Here is a 17,761-nt window from a genome sequence, read left to right as displayed (position 1 = left end):
TAAAATTTGATGAATTCGACATGATTTACATCTTATAACGATTGCAAACTAATCGAGTAAAAGATACTTGTTAGCAACATACATAAATACAATGCTTCACTTATTTAAGTGTATTAAAATGGAAATTCTTCAGTCTAGTAGTTGACCAAAATGTTTATATACCAAAAATATCTCAGATTTTAATTTAAAATTTCTACAAATTAATAGATATAAGTTTATTATTTTTCTTTTATATCTTGCTCTGAAATAATTATAGTTAGCATTATTAAATCTATGCTGCACAAAAAGCATTATATAATCTACTAGTGATTTTCCGGCGCTACGCGCCGGGTCCATATGTTATACTTTTACATAAATTTATAAATTATTATATGGTCTTAACAAATAAAATATGTTAAATATAAAAATAAAAATATATTAAAAATGATTTTTTATGATTTTTTTGATAGTGGTTAGTGACTGTAGTGCATTACTTTGTTTGAAGTTGTTTAGTTCAAAGTGTAATAGCATAAGTGGTTGTTACTAATCGATTTAATAAAAATAAAATAAAAACCGATAGTCATAACAAAATTAATTTAGTTGGAATTTAAACACAAAACAAAGTTGATGTTTTATATAGAGAACATACTTATATTATTAATTATCAAATAACTATATATGAACTTTAAAACTTTTACTAATATATTTAGTTCAAATAATAGAAAAATGGAATACGTTTCAAATTCTATAAAAATAAGGGTAATGTGTCATTTTTTGTTAAAATAATTGGTGAATAATATTTTTAAAATTACCATGTTGACTTTTAAAATATAGAGTTTTCGAGTTGTTTGTGTTATTTTAGTTTCAAGGTCTCTCAAAAATATGTATCTTAACCGGGGCTTCTAGCTCAGTTGGTAAAGGGTTCACAGTTGTGAGTTCCGCCACCTGGGTTCGAATCCCGGCCACTGGGGAATTAACATTTCGGCATCGCCAGGGACAGAGGATCGACATGTGGCAACACATGACTAGTCTGGACCACTTCGGTGGGGTCAGGATACCTCTGTATAATTCAAAAAAAAATATGTATCTTAAAATAAGAAACATAAATTTATTTTCTATATTAATTTTGTTATAGTGGAAGATTTTGTGTGTTCATAACGAAATTCTTGTTTGTCCATCCTTATTTAGAAATATCAACGAATCTTAATATGAATCTAAATATGTTTTTTATCTAAAAACTATAAATGGTTCCTAAACTTCTCTATTTAATGGTTAACTTCTATTTTAACCGGAATGGAACAATTTCACCAAATCTTCCTAATAAAAAGTCAATTTGTTAATTAGTAAATGAGATGTTAGCATCTATAACGATCATGAGAAAGATAATTTCTAACTATCTGTGACATTCGAGCTTCATGACTTGTTGCATTTAGTAATGGTTTTCATAATAAATAGTTAGTGTGGTGCAAAGGATTACTGATGAGGGTGGTGTGTGGTTTACATCAATTTTAAATAACTTTGGCAACCAGACAACATTTTTAAATTTCTCTCAGAGTGAAAGTAATGATTTTTTTTTTTAGTTAAATTTTAAAAGTATATTAATCATATTCACGGTTTTTAAAATGTATAGCATGCATCAGAGAAGTTATTGGTTTCCTTGCACAATGTAACATGGGAAGATACCATAAAGTTTATGTGTCAATACCAATAGACCAAATGTTAGTCTTTTGGACTTGAATCGCCATTAATTACTAAACATTATTAGAGTGGGATGAGTGGAATTTCTAGACTGATTATATGACGGTTACGTCGATTGCGTTAAAGAAGGAAAATCGTAGAGGCTATATTCTCCATCATCAACATCAAATACAAAGAAACCCTGTAAACCAGTGTTTTGAGACCCAACCCCGGACACTGAACCAGACGATTTACCGGATCTCTAGATCATTAGATCAACCGTGGATGAACCGCGGTTTAGTAAATGAATTAGTTTTGTTATATAATAATATATTAGCTATGAAAATAAATATATAAAAACTAAAGTTAATATTTTAAATGTTTTCAAACATAAAGTAATTGTTTGGATATGTATATATTCTAATGTTTAATTTTTTTTGAAAATACTTAACTTTAGTTTCCATTTTTGTATTTTAAAGTATTTTAAAAAATATGTAACATAAGAGTTATGAAATCTAAAAAAGATCAAGACATAAATTTCATAATAAATTAAACTTCCAGTCCAAAATTAAAACATCATTGTAATAAATTGTCAAGAACAAAAATAAACCAGCACATAATCATAATTAACACCAAAACACATTAAATAAAGTTGAGAAAAGATTTTAATTATTAAAAAGAGAATGTCACATGGCATTTTTTCCCCAAAAAAAAAAGACTCAATTTTATTATATAAGATATTTATTTTAATAAATATCTCAAAAACTCTGTGATCTTTTGGCGCCTTTTTCAATCTGAGGCTTATCTTTTGGCTTTTTGTTTGATAAACAAATCTAATCTCTAAACTATTTTTATCTACAACATACTAAGAGGTGTCTTTTCATTATCAAAAAAGATATTGTTGGAGTTTCAATATGACGAGGCTTTACGACAAATTAGTGACATATGTCTTATTCATAGTAATGACTAATTCATATTAGGATCACCGTTGGTGGCTATTGGTAACTACGAATGGTTGATAGAGCAGGTTAGGATCGGACAAATGCGTCAAATGCATGACTTGTTCGATAGCAATACTAGCTGAATTGATCTGTAAAATTGGAAAAAATTAAAGGTATATATCTTGTGGGCAGTATAAGATTTATTGAGATGGTCTAATTTGTGCTATCCTGGCCGAACCATACCTTCAACAGTATCCATCATTTAAATATTTTAGTAGCCGCTAAAGATGCGCCTTTAAATTTGGATGTATAAATTTGTATGTTTGGTTGAGTTTTATTAATTTTCAAACCAACCAGGATTTGCATATATACGTGACATAGCTATATTCTGGTTAGTAAATTGGTGATTTCTTTTTTACTGAAAAAAGAATCACCAATTTACTAAGAATTACCAAATCTAATACAATTCTTTGCATACTAATCAAGATGCATCAACTTTAAAGATTTTCTATGTCGTATTTGTATGCGTGAATCATATTAGACTTATAGATTTATAACAGGACCGTCTAACAGCACGTGCAGGTGGAGCGGTCGAACAGGATCCGAGTTGAAAAAATTAAAAAAATATTAATAATTTTTGAGATAAATATGTAAATTATGATATAAAACTTTAAAGTTTTAGGCATAGTACTAAATTTTAAACTGATAATTTCAAAAAGATGTCAAATATATATAAATAAAGCTATAAATTTTTAATTTTTTTTTTGTCAACTTATAAAAAATTATTCTATTACATTGTTAAATATATCACTAATAATTTTTGAAAAGGGTCCATAAATAATTTGAGACGCCCTGGTTTATAGACATGTGTGTATTGATATGACTATATATTATAAGGTAAGAAGAATTAATAAGGGTTCTAAATGAAGAATTTCTTGACCAACTAAACAAAATTAATAAAGGATAAAAGTTGGACGTGGGAGATCTAGCTGCATGTACATTGTACTTGAAGACCCTTATTAGGTGAGAGCTTCACGCACACTCTCTCTTCAGCAATTTCCTTATATTTCTATATTATAATTTCTACTCAATCTGAGACTTAGTAATCTACTCTATTAAAATAGAGTCCTAAAAATTATCTACCATAAAAGTTTTCATTTAAGTTTTGGCCTGTTTGGAGTTTGTTAGGCTGTAACATGATTTATGGACCATATCAAATCTAATTTATTAATTTATAATCCTATTTGAATTCTACCATGCCATGTTTTAAATTTGGACTTATTTAAATGTTGCATAATAAAATCTAAGACCAACAGAATCGTGTGCAACTAACCTACAAATCATTTTAATTAAATATTTCCTATATAAATGCTTAACCATTTTAATATATCCAAATAGATTACGATGTATTTGTCAATTAATGGTATACAAAAGTTTTGAAAGAAGATATGATAGAGTTGAACGATCATCAATAGTATATATAAACTGAGATACAATATTTGTAAACCTTATAAGTATCGATATATTCAATATTTGTAATTTGTAAATTGTAAAACGTGTTACTTCATTACAAAATGGTATAATGTACAATACAACATTCTATTCTAATAGTATAAATGGTTCACAAACCGTAAACATTATTATATTTTAAAGACTTTTACACGCAAAATATTCTTAATTTTTTTCAAAATTATATTGGTATGCTCTGATCATAATTATTGAATATACAAATTATTTTTATCACATAAAGATACAGAATTAGCCAATATTTTCTCATTTGATATATAACGTTGAGATATACAATTTCCCTAAACATATTTGAAATACAAATACATTCAATAACCAAAAAATAAAAATAAAAAACAAAAAAATGTAACAAAGGTATAGCTATCTATACCAGAATCAAAACCAAAAATTCCATATCCTATTTAGTCAACATGCTAGAACTGAACTCAAAATTTTGTCGGATTCCTAATATTTTTACTTGAATCAAATCTAAAAGCCTAAATAACAAAATCCAAACAAAATTCAAATTCTTAAAAACCGATTTTTTACTATATTTTTTGAACTGAAAACCAAATCAATCATATTAGAGCAATATTAAAAAATATATATTAGGGTTTACAATAACTAAAACCAATAAGTAAATTAAATATACAAAAATTTTTAAAACCTAAATGATAAAATTAGCTTGGATTATGTTTAAAAATCTCGCATTTTAAAGCACATGCAAAAATCTAATTTAAAATATCAAAATATTTAATATTTCAAAATTATATTAGTATATTTTAATCATTACAGTTGAATATACAGCTAACTTTTATGAAATAGATGTACAAAATTATCATATATTTTCTGGATTAGTATATAACTTGATATATTCCGATGTCTAAACATATTTAATAAAGATATTTAATAACAGAAAATAAAAACAGAAAATCTAACAAAAAATATAGCTACTTAAATCATAATCAGAACTGAAAAATTCCATATCCCTACTCAGATCCACATGCTCGAATTGAACTCAAAATTTTATCAGGTCTCTAACATTTCTATTCGACGAAAAAGAACATTTATATTCAAACCAACTAAAATATTAAAACCCATATCAACCTCAAAATCATAAATAACCGGATTATTACTATATTTTTGAATTGGAAACCAAAATCTATAACCAAACCGGAACTACACCAAAAACTAAAATATACAATCTGGACGAGAACCAAAACTTTATAAAATATCACTAAATCATAAAATTTAAATTTAAGAGTATAAATATAAATATTTCCGCGCATCCGTGCGGGTTAGAATCTAGTTCTATTTAATTCTTTATTTCGAAAATAATCACATAAATTTTTTTTTTACAAAACATGTTAAATTTATAGTTGTTACAAAGCATGCCCGGTCATAATTTGAAATTTATGTTCCTGAATATACCAAATTAAGAAATATACGCTGGATAAATTAATATATGCATTTGACCGAAATTGATTTTAGTCTCGATCAACTATAAGAAAAAATTGTTAAAATAATTGTTTTTAATCGCATGCATGACAAAAGCAAGAAGGAAAACAAAACCTACTCTTTGTCTTCTTCCTTCATCTTTTCCTCCTTAGAATAGTCGCAAGTCATCCTTGTCTCATGATATATAAATACAACCAAAACCCTAATCTCATAAAAGTTGTCTGTCTGATTTATCTCCGCCGATGCAAGTAAGCCCAATCTCCCACCCTATACATGAAATTATATAATATATTATAAATCTTGTTGTTATTTTTTTTTTTTTGAAAAAAAAAACATTTTAAGTATCTTACGATCTATGTCCTCTCGTTTTCTTATGGATGGTGAAACTTAATTAGACACGTTGCTATGTATTTGAAGCAGATATAGAAAGGTATTTGGATTTTGATTTTGAAGTGAAGTAAAGAACATATAAAATGGAACAAGGAGATCATCAGCAACAGAAGCAAGAAGAAGAAGCTTTGCCTCCGGGGTTCAGGTTTCATCCAACAGATGAGGAGTTAATCTCGTATTACTTGGTTAATAAGATCGCTGATCAAAACTTCACCGGAAAAGCAATTGCCGACGTTGATCTCAACAAGTCCGAACCATGGGAACTTCCTGGTAGGTTAATTACTCCAAATCTTTTCTTTGTATACACACAAAAATATCAGTATATCACACGAATATCTATACATATGATCTCTATTCAATTTTTTCATAACTGGATATATATGTGTATATTATGATTTATCTTTGATATATTTACTTTGCTACAATATTTATCTTTAATATTAATATACAAACTTAGTAAGACCTAATTTCGTTTATAAACTGTATGAACAATACGTGTCTATATATGTGCACATTATATATATATATATATATATATATTATATATATATATATATATATATATATATATATATATGTTTCTTCTTAATTAAGCATATGGTATATATGTACATAACATGATGGGATGATAGATAAATTAATGAGTCGTGTAGTGTGAAGAACATGTCATGTGTTTTGGTCAAAAAAAAAAACATGTCATGTGTATGGATATATATGTTCATCTGTACTACTTATATGTATATACTATATACACATGGATAAAATCAAAGTTTATTACTAATCATGAAGTCTCTTAGTGAAAACAAATAAAAATTGCACGTTTGTTGTATACAAGTTAAATATCCCCTCCACAATCTAAAATCTTTTCGTGTGTGCTGAACTTATAACCATGTAGTTCTTAACCAAAAAAATAGATGAAGTTTCCTAACAAACTTTGATTACATCAACGGTAGTCATTCATTCACCACCGTACGTACGTTAATTTCTTATCTACTCATTTTTCCACTACTTAATTTTCCAAACTGAATGTGATTTTAAGTTAACAAATTTCTCACACTCCGTATCGTGTAATATAGAGTTTTACATGGATCACCGAAGCAAAGCTTATTGCTTACTATTACTAGTGGGATGTAATTTTGGAAAAAACTAAAAGGTAGTTTATTTAGATTAAGTTAACACATTACTTACAAAGTTTCTGTTTGAGTAAATTGTTAATAGAGAAGGCGAAAATGGGAGGCAAAGAATGGTATTTTTTTAGTCTACGCGACCGAAAGTACCCGACGGGTGTGAGAACAAATCGGGCGACAAATACTGGGTATTGGAAAACCACAGGGAAAGACAAAGAGATATTCAATAGCACAACCTCGGAGTTGGTAGGAATGAAGAAGACACTAGTCTTCTACAGAGGAAGAGCTCCTCGCGGGGAGAAGACAAGTTGGGTCATGCATGAATATCGACTTCACTCTAAGTCCTCCTATAGAACCTCCAAGGTAACTTCTTTACCTATACTACTATTTTCTTTTCTTACTAAATAATACTCATTTATGTAATTGTCATGACAATTGACTTCGGTAATCAAGTCATATGGAGCTATATTATTCCTACGGCATGTTGGTTTTTTATTGAATATCCACAGTAGCTCTGGTCTTAATAAACAAGATAGTATCCATATGCTGAAACGCAATCTATTGTTATAGTGTTAATAATAAATGGGTATACTATATAGTAAAAATGGTAAACCTGTATATATATAGCTAGTACTCCTTTTTTTTTGGTCAAATATAGCTAGTACTCCTCTCTTTTGTTTTATTCACCAATGATTTATTTATAAACTTACATGCATATATCTCATGTTCATGATTCAAATGGGAGTTTTTGCTTCTTGTTTTTACAATATTCATAGTAGCTAAGTTGTATGTTTTGTGTGAGGGGATAATCTTCATCTGCACAAGAAACTTGTGGATATAAATCAACACAATTTAGTTGTTATCGTCACAAAGTCGAACCAGTTGTTTCACAAGAAGAATATACAAACTCGACATTCTCAAATTTTTTCCATGCTCTATAAATGCAGCAAGACGAGTGGGTAGTGTGTAGAGTGTTCAAGAAAACAGAAGCAACCAAGAAATACATAAGCAATAGCAGCAGCAGCACAAGTCATCATCACCAAAACCACACAAGAGCCTCTATACTATCAACCAACAACAATAACCCGAATTACTCATCGGACCTCCTTCAACTCCCACCACATTTACAGCCACACACCAGCCTCAATATCAACCAAACCATCATGGCTAATGCCGTTCATCTAGCCGAGCTCTCTAGAGTCTTTCGTGGCTCAACAAGCAGCACCATGGATTCTGCTCATCAGCAGCTAATGAGCTACAACCAAATGCCTGTCTCAGGGCTTAATCTCAACCTTGGTGGTGCATTGGTCCAGCCGCCGCCTCCTACTGTGTCGCTTGAGGATGTCGTCGCTGTTAGCGCTTCATTCAATGGCGAAAACGGGTTTGGAAATGTGGAGATGAGCCAGTGCATGGACTTGGATGGATACTGGCCATCTTACTGATTACGTGTTATCACTTTAAGAAAATGGTCTTTTTTTGTTTGTCTGAAGAAGAAAGTTTCATTTACAGGTTGGTAATACCTTTTGTTTTTCTGTTTGTTACTGCATTTGTTTAGCTGTTCAAGGAAAGATTTAAGAATCGAAGGCTATAGTCAAACCAATTATGGTCTGGCTTTATGCTTTACAGAAAATCCTTTTCCTTCCAAATAAAACAAAGTTGTATCTTTTTCTTGTCAACAAAATAAGACTGTATCTTTTCTTTCTTTTAGTTATCTATTTTTTAATTAAAATATTGGAAGAAAATATGATTGAAATTGTGGTTTAATAAAAAAAAAAGCATTAAATTTGGAAGCAAACGCAAGCGAACAATAGAAACCAAAGTAAACTAGTAGAATCGATGAAAAGGAACAAATAGTGGTAGCTTCTAAAGAGTAAGTAGAAGTCCACAAATATATCCACATGATTTACAAGATTCACAAACCAAGACTTAACTGAATTTACTCTTAATCTTCTCTATATAAAAGGACTGAAAAAACTCTATCCAAAAGGCAGCCCGAAAAAAAAGAGACTGAAGAAACACCCTTAGATACCTCTAACAGCGCTGTTTTGACAACATATGAGTGGAAACAGATTCTTTGTTCATGCTCTCATGATCCGCCACAGACGACTAATGGAGAGAAAAAAAGACGCACCACTAACATTTCTGAGTGGAAAGAGCACTAATCATGTTTACTTCACTTGTCAGAATGATCCCTTTTTTGGCCCTACGATGACCATGACGATGAGAGTGACTAATAGGCTTCTTCGTCTTTGTGCTGCAATGTGGAAATCAAGTATGGTGTATCTTTAAAAGCCAGAGAGAAATTGTACTTAACAGTTAAAATTAATGAATTAATGAATTAGTAAAAAAAAAAAGACTTGCCAGAAGAGAGAACGGAGGAATTTGTACACTATGAAGATGGGTAACGCCAACAAAGCCGATGCCTACGGTGAGCAGTTTTTCAGTTTGTAAGCTAAGTGAGGAAACAACTAAAAAGCATCTTTGTCTTAAGATTGCAAGACCAGAAAACATACTGCAAACCAAATGAACTCTTTGGTGGCGAAAGTTCCTAAGTTCCTCAACCTGAATGCAGCAGTAAGAACATTGGATATTCCAAATTTGCAAAATCATAAGCAAATAAAAGATGATTCCTCATTATAAATCAGTTTTTTTTTTGTTTGTTTGTTTTATTGATTGTTACAACCCTAACAAAGAAACTAATGGTAATCAGACGGTGGATGCGTTCATGGCCTCCCAAACATGTTCGAGTAAACTGATGATAACCTCTTTTTGGCTGCAACTTCACTTGATTGACTTTGAATTGTTTTCTGTTTTTATTTGATAGATATTTTGAAAGGATGAATTGATTCTTGAAACCTTTGTAGAAATTATTTACAATGAGAATCATCTTTTTGTATATTTTCATTAACAAAAGAAAAATACATTGCATAGCTTGTGTTTTGATAAATACATTGCATAGCTTGTGTTTTGAAAAATAACCAACCATCCTCTTTCCCTAGAAAACAGAAAATACATTCCTTTTATTTTATGTTTTTTACAATACAAAGTCACAATCACTACAAGTGAAAATATATTCCTTAGTTATAATCTGGGTATTGGTACTCCCTCGAAATTTTAAGACCCGAAATACTACAGAAACATGAAAAGGAGCAGATATACCCATTCTGTTCATCATGGCCTTTGTATTGTAAGATGATTGGGGCCTCGCATCGATTGTGGCAATTTCTGCAAAACGGCCGACTGTTTTGATTGTTAAAAACCACATAATATGCCATTCTGCCAATGTAAAAACACATGTTTGGGTCGAGCCATGAGAAATCTCCTAGTACACATCGAACATGCAACGTGCCTCCACAATCATAACGTGTAAAGAACCATTTACTTGAATCTAACTCCATCTCACAAATTTCACACCAGTTTTTGCCGGTCGCCTCCTTTCCGCCATAATATAAAGTGAGAGGTTGTTCATCGCTTATACGCCATATCCTTTCAGGCAAAGTAGCACAATAGAAACACAAGTCAAAATCACAATCACTACAAGTGAGCATGTAGCCATCTCGATCTCTTCCACATGCATTGCAATTACGTTTCTCCTTTGTTTTAAGAAAATATAAGGGATGCAAATGCCCATTATGGACGAATGGCTCAGAAATTGAACTACAATGTACATCTACAATGGGACATACCACAAAAGGTCCTCGCGATCTGTACTTAAAACCACCTACTACTTTACCACACAAGTTACAGTTTACAGGGATGCCTTGAGACTCCAACTTGTATGGTGTGGGGCCAAAGACAAGGTTTTTCTTCATAGGAATATAAGCACACTTTTCGTGGATACAAAAGCGACATTTCAGACAACTGTAGATTGGGCCCAACCCGATCGGTAAGACGCATGCGTCACATCGTAACCTCTTGTAGTCACCACCAACTCTGACAAAATCCTTAAAGAGCTGTAAAATATGTTTTTCATGAATGAAATGATGTATCAGATTATCACCCATCACTTTAAATGGCACAATATCTTCGCTGGTCTCAGGTATCCCTTCGAGTTCCACACCATTCCATAAAGTAAAATCAACTGCACATCGTGAGTGAACTACATACTCAGGGCAAATCAAGCAAGAATAAGCTCCATAGTAATGACGTACTCTTTCCCAACAAACTCCACATTTTGCACCCATATGGCGTAGATGATGCGTAAAAGAGATGCGATGATTATGACGATTGATGTTTATGACCCGGGGTAAGCCAAGACAAAATCCAGAGACAACAAAATCACACTTAAGACATATATAAGACAAATAGCTACATATATCAATTCCAGCAACCTTGCAAGTAAATGTGATTTTACTCGAAAAGAGCGTCAGTGGATGGGTGTGAGTCTTGGCATCTTCAACAACAAGAGGTGGTGGACGTTTAGTACAACCAAGGCACAAAGTAAAATTGCAAATAGAACAATGATAAAGCACCTTTTGTGGTTGAACTAAACAGAAACAACAACTCTTCTCATCATCATCATCTATAAGTGACTCAGATGGCATGATCTTAAGGGGGTGACTAGAGTGGCAAGGATGATCTACCTCTTTAGAGAGACGAACACAATCCAAGTGAAAGTACACGTTATTGCATTCAAGACATGAATAGGAAGGTCCACCGATAGATTCCTTGCATACTTCACAGGGGACCTGATCTTCTTCCATTTGTTTCTTCAAAAATACGAGTGTATGATCATGACACACCGGATGTTCGATAACAGATGGCGAGGGTTTAGTCCCACAAATCAAATCCACTTTGAATTTACATGTGGGACAATTATAGAATGTGGACAAAATCTCTTGTCCACAGAAGTCACATGGAGGAGTACCATCTTCTGCTGGAGACATCTTAGTGAGCAAGAGAGGATGCTCAGGATGGGAAAGGTGATGATTGATCTCTAGTGGGGATTCCACGCAGTCCTTATCGAACCGACAATAACAATAAGCCTCGATGCAAAAGTAGCTACCGTACATGATTCCTATTACCTGGCAGCCAGCACACTTCGAGGTAATGAACATACCTGAAAAGAAAAGAGGATGCTCGTGAATAGACGATAGCTTATACATTGGTGATATTTTCGTATCCATGTTTGTATGTATGAAATAAAGAAGTTTTTTTTATCAGATATATAAATATGAAACCGGAAGACATCATCATCACATATTATATAAAAAAGATTGTAGTTGTTAATTAAGAATTGTTTGCAAAACTCCTTATCTTTACAGAAGAAGCAAAGTATCAAGTTCGTCTCCTATCAAAACACGGCAATAGAAAATGTCATACCACAACTAAAGCTTAGGATTCTTTGCTATTCTTTTCCTAAATTTCAAACCCAAACACCTTCAACTTGCAGCTTTATAGAGCATAAGATTCTTTTTTTTTCAATCCCCACTGCAACAGATTTGGGAAAAATTATTTTATTTATCAAACAAAAAAGATTCTTTTTTTTTTACATTCTTTTGTCCACGGACAAAAAGAGAGAATAATATTTTTTTATATGGCTCCAAAATTATCAAGAAAAATTTACTTCTAGAGACACTTTATGACTTCTCAGGTTCTTAGGAAAAATTCTTAATACACATATATGTTTGTATATGTATATGTATATATTATATATGCATATATAATTATTTGCTAAGGACTTTACGGAAATCGAAATCAAAAGTTTCTTAATTAAGGAACTTTCGGTTTCGATTTCCGTAAAGTCCTTAACAAATAATTATATACGCATATACAATATATACATATACATATATGTGTATTAAAGACTTTTGCTAAGAACCTTTGCAATAATCATGCTCTCAGTCACATGTGGAGTCACTTTCTACTTGAGACACACTTATTTGATGTTGTTTGTCCATTATACCCTCAAACACAATTCTATTGATTTCTAGATATAAACTCATCAAAAAATAAAAATTTTTAAACACAACATCTCTCGTAACATCTCCGTCTCATTTTCCCAATTCACATCAACCCTAATTCGCCTGGATCTCTTTTTCCCTCAAAATATTTATGTTTCCTAATTCATATTCGAAGAAATCTAAACCAAAAACACACTCATCTTCTTCCGTTAAACCTCTTTCTCTTCTCCCTCTCTCTCCTGCCATGAAAATCGAAATCACAATCTCTGATTACCTAAAGAGATTGCGTTCTGGGGAGTGGGAGGCGCGGGTTAGAAACCAAGCTCTGGACTTCTAAAGGTTTGATCTTTCTTAAGTCTGGTTTGGTCTCTGTTTAGAGTTAATTCTCTGGTCAGTTGATAGATCACTGATGTTTGTGTTAAAAAAAAGAAGCTTCTGAGATCACTTGCATCTTATCAATAGATTGAGAGTATCATATGTTTGAGTTAGTGAATGTTTTGTCTTTTAATTTGAATTGTTGTTGTTGGGTCTGAAATAGGTTTGTGCTCATTACAGTTTTGGAACACTGTCCACAAGCACGACCACAAGCGCCATCACCGATATTGTCGTCTCAGTCTGCTCCTGCTCTCCACACCGTACCTGCAACTCAGTTCGCCATCCTTAGTTCACCGCTGTGAAGCAGCCATAATCAAGCTCTAAGCCATCAGCAAGTACCATCCACATCGTCTCATGTGTCTCTTTCTCTGCTCTCACCGCGGCGTTGTGTCCATGCTCAAGATCGTTGTGGTAGCCTCTTCTCCTCTTCAGTTGTACAAGGAGAGCTCGAGCAACCATATTCAGCAACCATATTCGATTCTATTCCTATTTGCAGCGGCTGATGTATTCATGAAGAAGAACAAGAAGATGACTGCTGGTGTACTCGGTGATGCTACAGCCGCTTGGGTTCTCTTTGAGTTGTTGGAGTACCACCTTCTCACTCACTTTGTCAAGTTGTGATTATGTGCTTGATGTACTGTTTCTCAGGTCTAATATGCCACCATGTTCATCAACAAGTAAGTTAATCATGAACCAGCTTTGATGTTGGTCTCTTCTCCATTGTTATTAATGATTAAGTCTCTCTAAAGTGGACACCAAATATTTCCAGAAGTCCATCCTAATGATCTTTGATGCTGGCTTGTGGGTTCTATGGGTTTTGGGTGGCTGGTTTAACTTCTTGACATTGGCGTACATAGGTAAATGCTTAATCTTCTCTAAGGCTTAGACGTTTTTCTCATGTCTAGCTGAACCTTCCTAATCTCATAAATTGTAATATTGTCCATATTTTTGCGTCCACAATTATTATGTCTGTAATTTATGTCTTAACCATGTGTTCTTGAAATACAATATATATCCGTAATTTATGTACATAACAAATCACTCTCATACAAATTACTGTCCACACATGGTGTTAAGGATATCATGTACATGGTTATCATGTCAAATTTCTCTAAAATTTTAAATTTTAAATTTGTAATAGTAGACATAAATCATTATTCATATTATTTGTATTTAATTGATTCATGTGTCCACAAATTACTCAACGTTCACAAGTCCGTCCACAAGTCGTTTCTCCACAATTCGTCGTCTCTATTTGTCCACAACTCGTCGTCCACAATTCGTCGTATACAAGTTTATTTTGTCATCCACAAGTTAATTTTGTCATCCACAACTGAAGGAAGATAAATTTGTCAAAAACACACGTAGGGTCCATCAAAAAGTGTCTTACAAGTGAGAAGTGTCTCTTGTTATAAAGTAAAGACAAAAAGTGTTCTAATTTGTAATCAACTCAATTATCAATACAATGATTGTAATGTTAAGAGTTCCTTGCAACACTCCTTATCTTTACAAAAAAAAGCAAAGTATCAAGTGCTTCTTCTTTGTTCAAAAAAAAAAATCAAGTGCTTCTTCTATTAAAACACGAGTTATTCTTAGGTTCACCCCCTAGGGTGAACCTCAAGGTTCACCAACCAATAGTATTTGAGTATTTGATATTTGACATCTTTTAAAAAAGGAAACAAAATTTAATTTCTAAAATATATTGTATTTTAAAAATAAAAAATATAAATACATAAAAAATAGTAATAGTTACAAAAATAAATAAATTAATATTATTAAGCTTTTAGTAAAATATTAAACCCTATACCCTAAATCCTAAACCCTAAAATCTTAGGTAAATCCTAAACCCAAAAATTTTAGATAAACCTAAACCTTTTTATAAATCCTAAACCCTAAATAACATATATTAAAAACTAAATCATAAAACACTAAACCCTAAATCCTAATCACTAAACCCTAAACCCTTGGGTAAACCCCGAACCCTTGGATAATTCATGATTTTGATAAATCTTAAACCCTAAATCATAAATATTAAAACCTAAATCATAAAAACAGTAAAACCTAAAATTTTTGGGTTTAGGATTTAGGGTATATGTTTTAGGATTTAGGGTATATAATTTAGTATTTTAGTGAAGGCTTAATAATATTAATTTATTTATTTTTTGTAACTATTATTATTTTTTATGTATTTAATATTTTTTTATTTTAATCTAATTTGAAAATTCAATTATGTTTCTTTTTTTAAAAGATATCAAATATCAAATACTTAAAGACTATTGGTTGGTGAATCTAAAGGTTCACCCTAGGGGGTGAACCCAAGAATAAGTCTTAAAACACGGCAATAGCCAATGCCGTACAACAACTAAAGCCTTGTACTCTTTGTTATTCTTTTTCTGAATTTCAAACCAAAACACTTTAAACTTGTAGCTTTCTTTTAGAAGAAAAGTTGTATCTTTCTAAAGCATAACATTCTTTCTTTTTTACATTTATTTTGTCCACGGACCAAAAAGGAGAAGAATATCCTTTTTTGATCTAGACCTCAAAATTAACAATGATGTTTTATTTCAGTTTTTAAAACTTCAACTCAAAAGAATATAGCTATAAAAACTTGATTTGCTAAAAAAATATTTTTTTTAACGGCGAAACAAAATATTTGATGTAGAACATATATAATTATGTGGTTAATTGGTTGGGACATGGTTAGTACCTTTAACTATAAACTAAAATCTGATGCGCCCTTTAAAGGACGAATATATTTTTTTGTTTTAATTTGTGAAAATTTTAATTTTTATATTTGATTTTTTAAAATCATATCTGTGTTTAATATTAATTTAATTTGAAAGAATAATATTTTAATTAAATAAAATACACAGTTGGATATAACATTTATAAATTGGTCATATTCATGTTTTAATAATAGAGTTTTTACAACCTTAAAAAAGTTACTAATCACATTTTTTGGTTCATAAAAGTACATTGAAAAATAAAAAATAGTTGTAGAAGATTTATTTTTTAAAGAATTATATATTAAGTTGTTTTGAAAAAAGGTTTGTAGGAATATCTTTCCGTTTAATTCTTAAAACTATATCAAATATAACTACATCAACAAATCTACAAACAAATTTCTACAATTACAATCCAACGGGTGTTATGCTGCTTCTTTTGTGTTAATAATCAAATTTCATTTTTTTTTTAATTCAGGATCATTGTTTTAGGATGACTCGCGATGTTGCATCACGGTTAGGCTATATATATCAAGCCTGCTCTGATTGAGTCATCATTTTTCCGAGCAGGGAAGTGTACTTTCTTTTGTAGCCTTCTAGAGTTAATGAGAGTGATAGAGATATGCTTGCTTACACAGACCTTTATGCTTTTGAATGCTTAATGCATTGGTCACCTTTTTCGTAAGGAGAGAACGGGAAATTAAATGTCTGGTAGCGATCCAAACTCTGCTATCTATGTAACTGATACTGCAAAAGACATTAAAAACAAGGTAAATTCAGCTCTGGATTTATGTAATAACCTTTTTGCACACTTTTTTGATACAAATGGGCAGTCACTTATGCTGTAAACCACAACTGAGTTTCAAAACTTCTAAATGTAAACTACAACTCCAGTCCTAAAAAATGAACCCAGATAACTTGATAAAAAGTGTTTATTATGTACAGATAGACAGATATGCGTTCAGTGGTGGGCAAGACTCCATTGAAAAGCACAGAGAAATCGGAGCAAGACTGGAGGTACTAGCATAAAACTTTTTTCATTGCACTTTGATCCAATTTTGGCATTGATAACTACCAACCATTACTCCCATGTGAAATATCTAACTGCAGTTTGGAACTTAATCACATGTCGATATACCAGTCAAGTATCTTAGTTTCTTCTTAGAAGATGATGCTGAACTTGAACACATAAAGAAGGTAAAATTACGTTACACTCGCCACTAGCTTGTTATAAGATCATTACATAGAATGAAAGAAATGCTCATATCTGTGTTGATCGAATTATCTGACATATAAAGTGTAACTCCATGTTTAAGGAATATGGAGACGGGTGAATGCTAATGGGAGAAGTAAAGAAGAGACTCATTGAAGTTTTGTCAGAAATGGTGGAGAGACACTGCATGGCTCAAGCTGCTGTTACTGATGGGGTAAAAGAACAACTATGTTGAATTTTTTTTTTATTATTATTGACCATCGTAATAAAAGAAAGCTAATGATAATCAGATGGTGGATGCGTTCATGGCCGTGAGACCTCTCCCAAACATGTTCGAGTAGCTTGATGAAAACCCTCTTTTTGGCTGCACCTTTAGATGACATGACTTTGAAATGTTTTCTGTTTTTATTTGATAGATATTTTGAAAGGATGAATTGATTATTGAAATCCTTGAAGAATTTATTTACAA

General features: G+C 31.6%; 2 protein-coding genes and 1 long non-coding RNA gene across 6 annotated transcripts; 2 read left to right on the top strand and 1 right to left on the bottom strand.

Moving 5' to 3' along the window:
• Nucleotides 1-5,644: 5,644 nt before the first annotated feature.
• LOC108852173 (protein CUP-SHAPED COTYLEDON 3) lies at nt 5,645-8,781 on the top strand. 2 transcript variants are annotated; one of them, XM_018625674.2, is made up of 4 exons: nt 5,645-5,809; nt 5,982-6,221; nt 7,170-7,441; nt 8,026-8,781. In XM_018625674.2, exons 2-4 carry the CDS (start codon nt 6,035-6,037, stop codon nt 8,518-8,520), a joined length of 954 nt encoding a protein of 317 aa, XP_018481176.1. In that variant the 5' UTR covers nt 5,645-5,809; nt 5,982-6,034; the 3' UTR covers nt 8,521-8,781. The 2 variants fall into 2 exon arrangements, with proteins under 2 accessions (XP_018481176.1, XP_056864683.1); XM_057008703.1 differs by lacking the exon at nt 5,645-5,809 and having other exon boundaries at nt 5,906-6,221.
• A 1,227-nt stretch (nt 8,782-10,008) lies between these two features.
• Nucleotides 10,009-12,505, bottom strand: LOC108854026 (uncharacterized). 2 transcript variants are annotated; one of them, XM_057008592.1, is made up of 2 exons: nt 12,401-12,505; nt 10,009-12,137 (listed from the first exon to the last, which is right to left on the bottom strand). In XM_057008592.1, the coding sequence occupies exon 2, from the start codon at nt 12,133-12,135 to the stop codon at nt 10,156-10,158; it is 1,980 nt and encodes a 659-aa protein (XP_056864572.1). In that variant the 5' UTR covers nt 12,136-12,137; nt 12,401-12,505; the 3' UTR covers nt 10,009-10,155. The 2 variants fall into 2 exon arrangements, with proteins under 2 accessions (XP_056864572.1, XP_018483017.2); XM_018627515.2 differs by lacking the exon at nt 12,401-12,505 and having other exon boundaries at nt 10,009-12,302.
• A 546-nt stretch (nt 12,506-13,051) lies between these two features.
• On the top strand, nt 13,052-17,713 carry LOC108852276 (uncharacterized). 2 transcript variants are annotated; one of them, XR_001949472.2, is made up of 8 exons: nt 13,052-13,320; nt 13,520-14,033; nt 14,126-14,213; nt 16,558-16,849; nt 17,025-17,096; nt 17,190-17,276; nt 17,396-17,506; nt 17,583-17,713. It is a non-coding gene; the product is annotated as an uncharacterized LOC108852276 (long non-coding RNA). The 2 variants fall into 2 exon arrangements; XR_008944518.1 differs by lacking the exons at nt 16,558-16,849; nt 17,025-17,096; nt 17,190-17,276; nt 17,396-17,506; nt 17,583-17,713 and having other exon boundaries at nt 14,126-14,533.
• The last annotated feature ends 48 nt before the right edge of the window (nt 17,714-17,761 follow it).

This window comes from Raphanus sativus, chromosome 4 (assembly GCF_000801105.2).
Source record: "Raphanus sativus cultivar WK10039 chromosome 4, ASM80110v3, whole genome shotgun sequence".
In the NCBI taxonomy this organism is placed as follows: domain Eukaryota; kingdom Viridiplantae; phylum Streptophyta; class Magnoliopsida; order Brassicales; family Brassicaceae; genus Raphanus; species Raphanus sativus.
The sequence above is the reverse complement of the archived record's forward strand: the minus strand, read 5'-3'. Positions and strand labels throughout refer to the sequence as shown.

What these genes read in the sequence shown, in the direction of transcription:
- LOC108852173 (XM_018625674.2), top strand. Translation starts at nt 6,035, where the DNA reads ATGGAACAAGGAGATCATCAGCAACAGAAGCAAGAAGAAGAAGCTTTG. An exon ending in CGAACCATGGGAACTTCCTG is followed by an intron (nt 6,222 to 7,169) that starts GTAGGTTAATTA and finishes AATTGTTAATAG; the next exon opens with AGAAGGCGAAAATGGGAGGC. An exon ending in CCTCCTATAGAACCTCCAAG is followed by an intron (nt 7,442 to 8,025) that starts GTAACTTCTTTA and finishes CTATAAATGCAG; the next exon opens with CAAGACGAGTGGGTAGTGTG.
- LOC108854026 (XM_018627515.2), bottom strand. Translation starts at nt 12,204, where the DNA reads ATGGATACGAAAATATCACCAATGTATAAGCTATCGTCTATTCACGAG.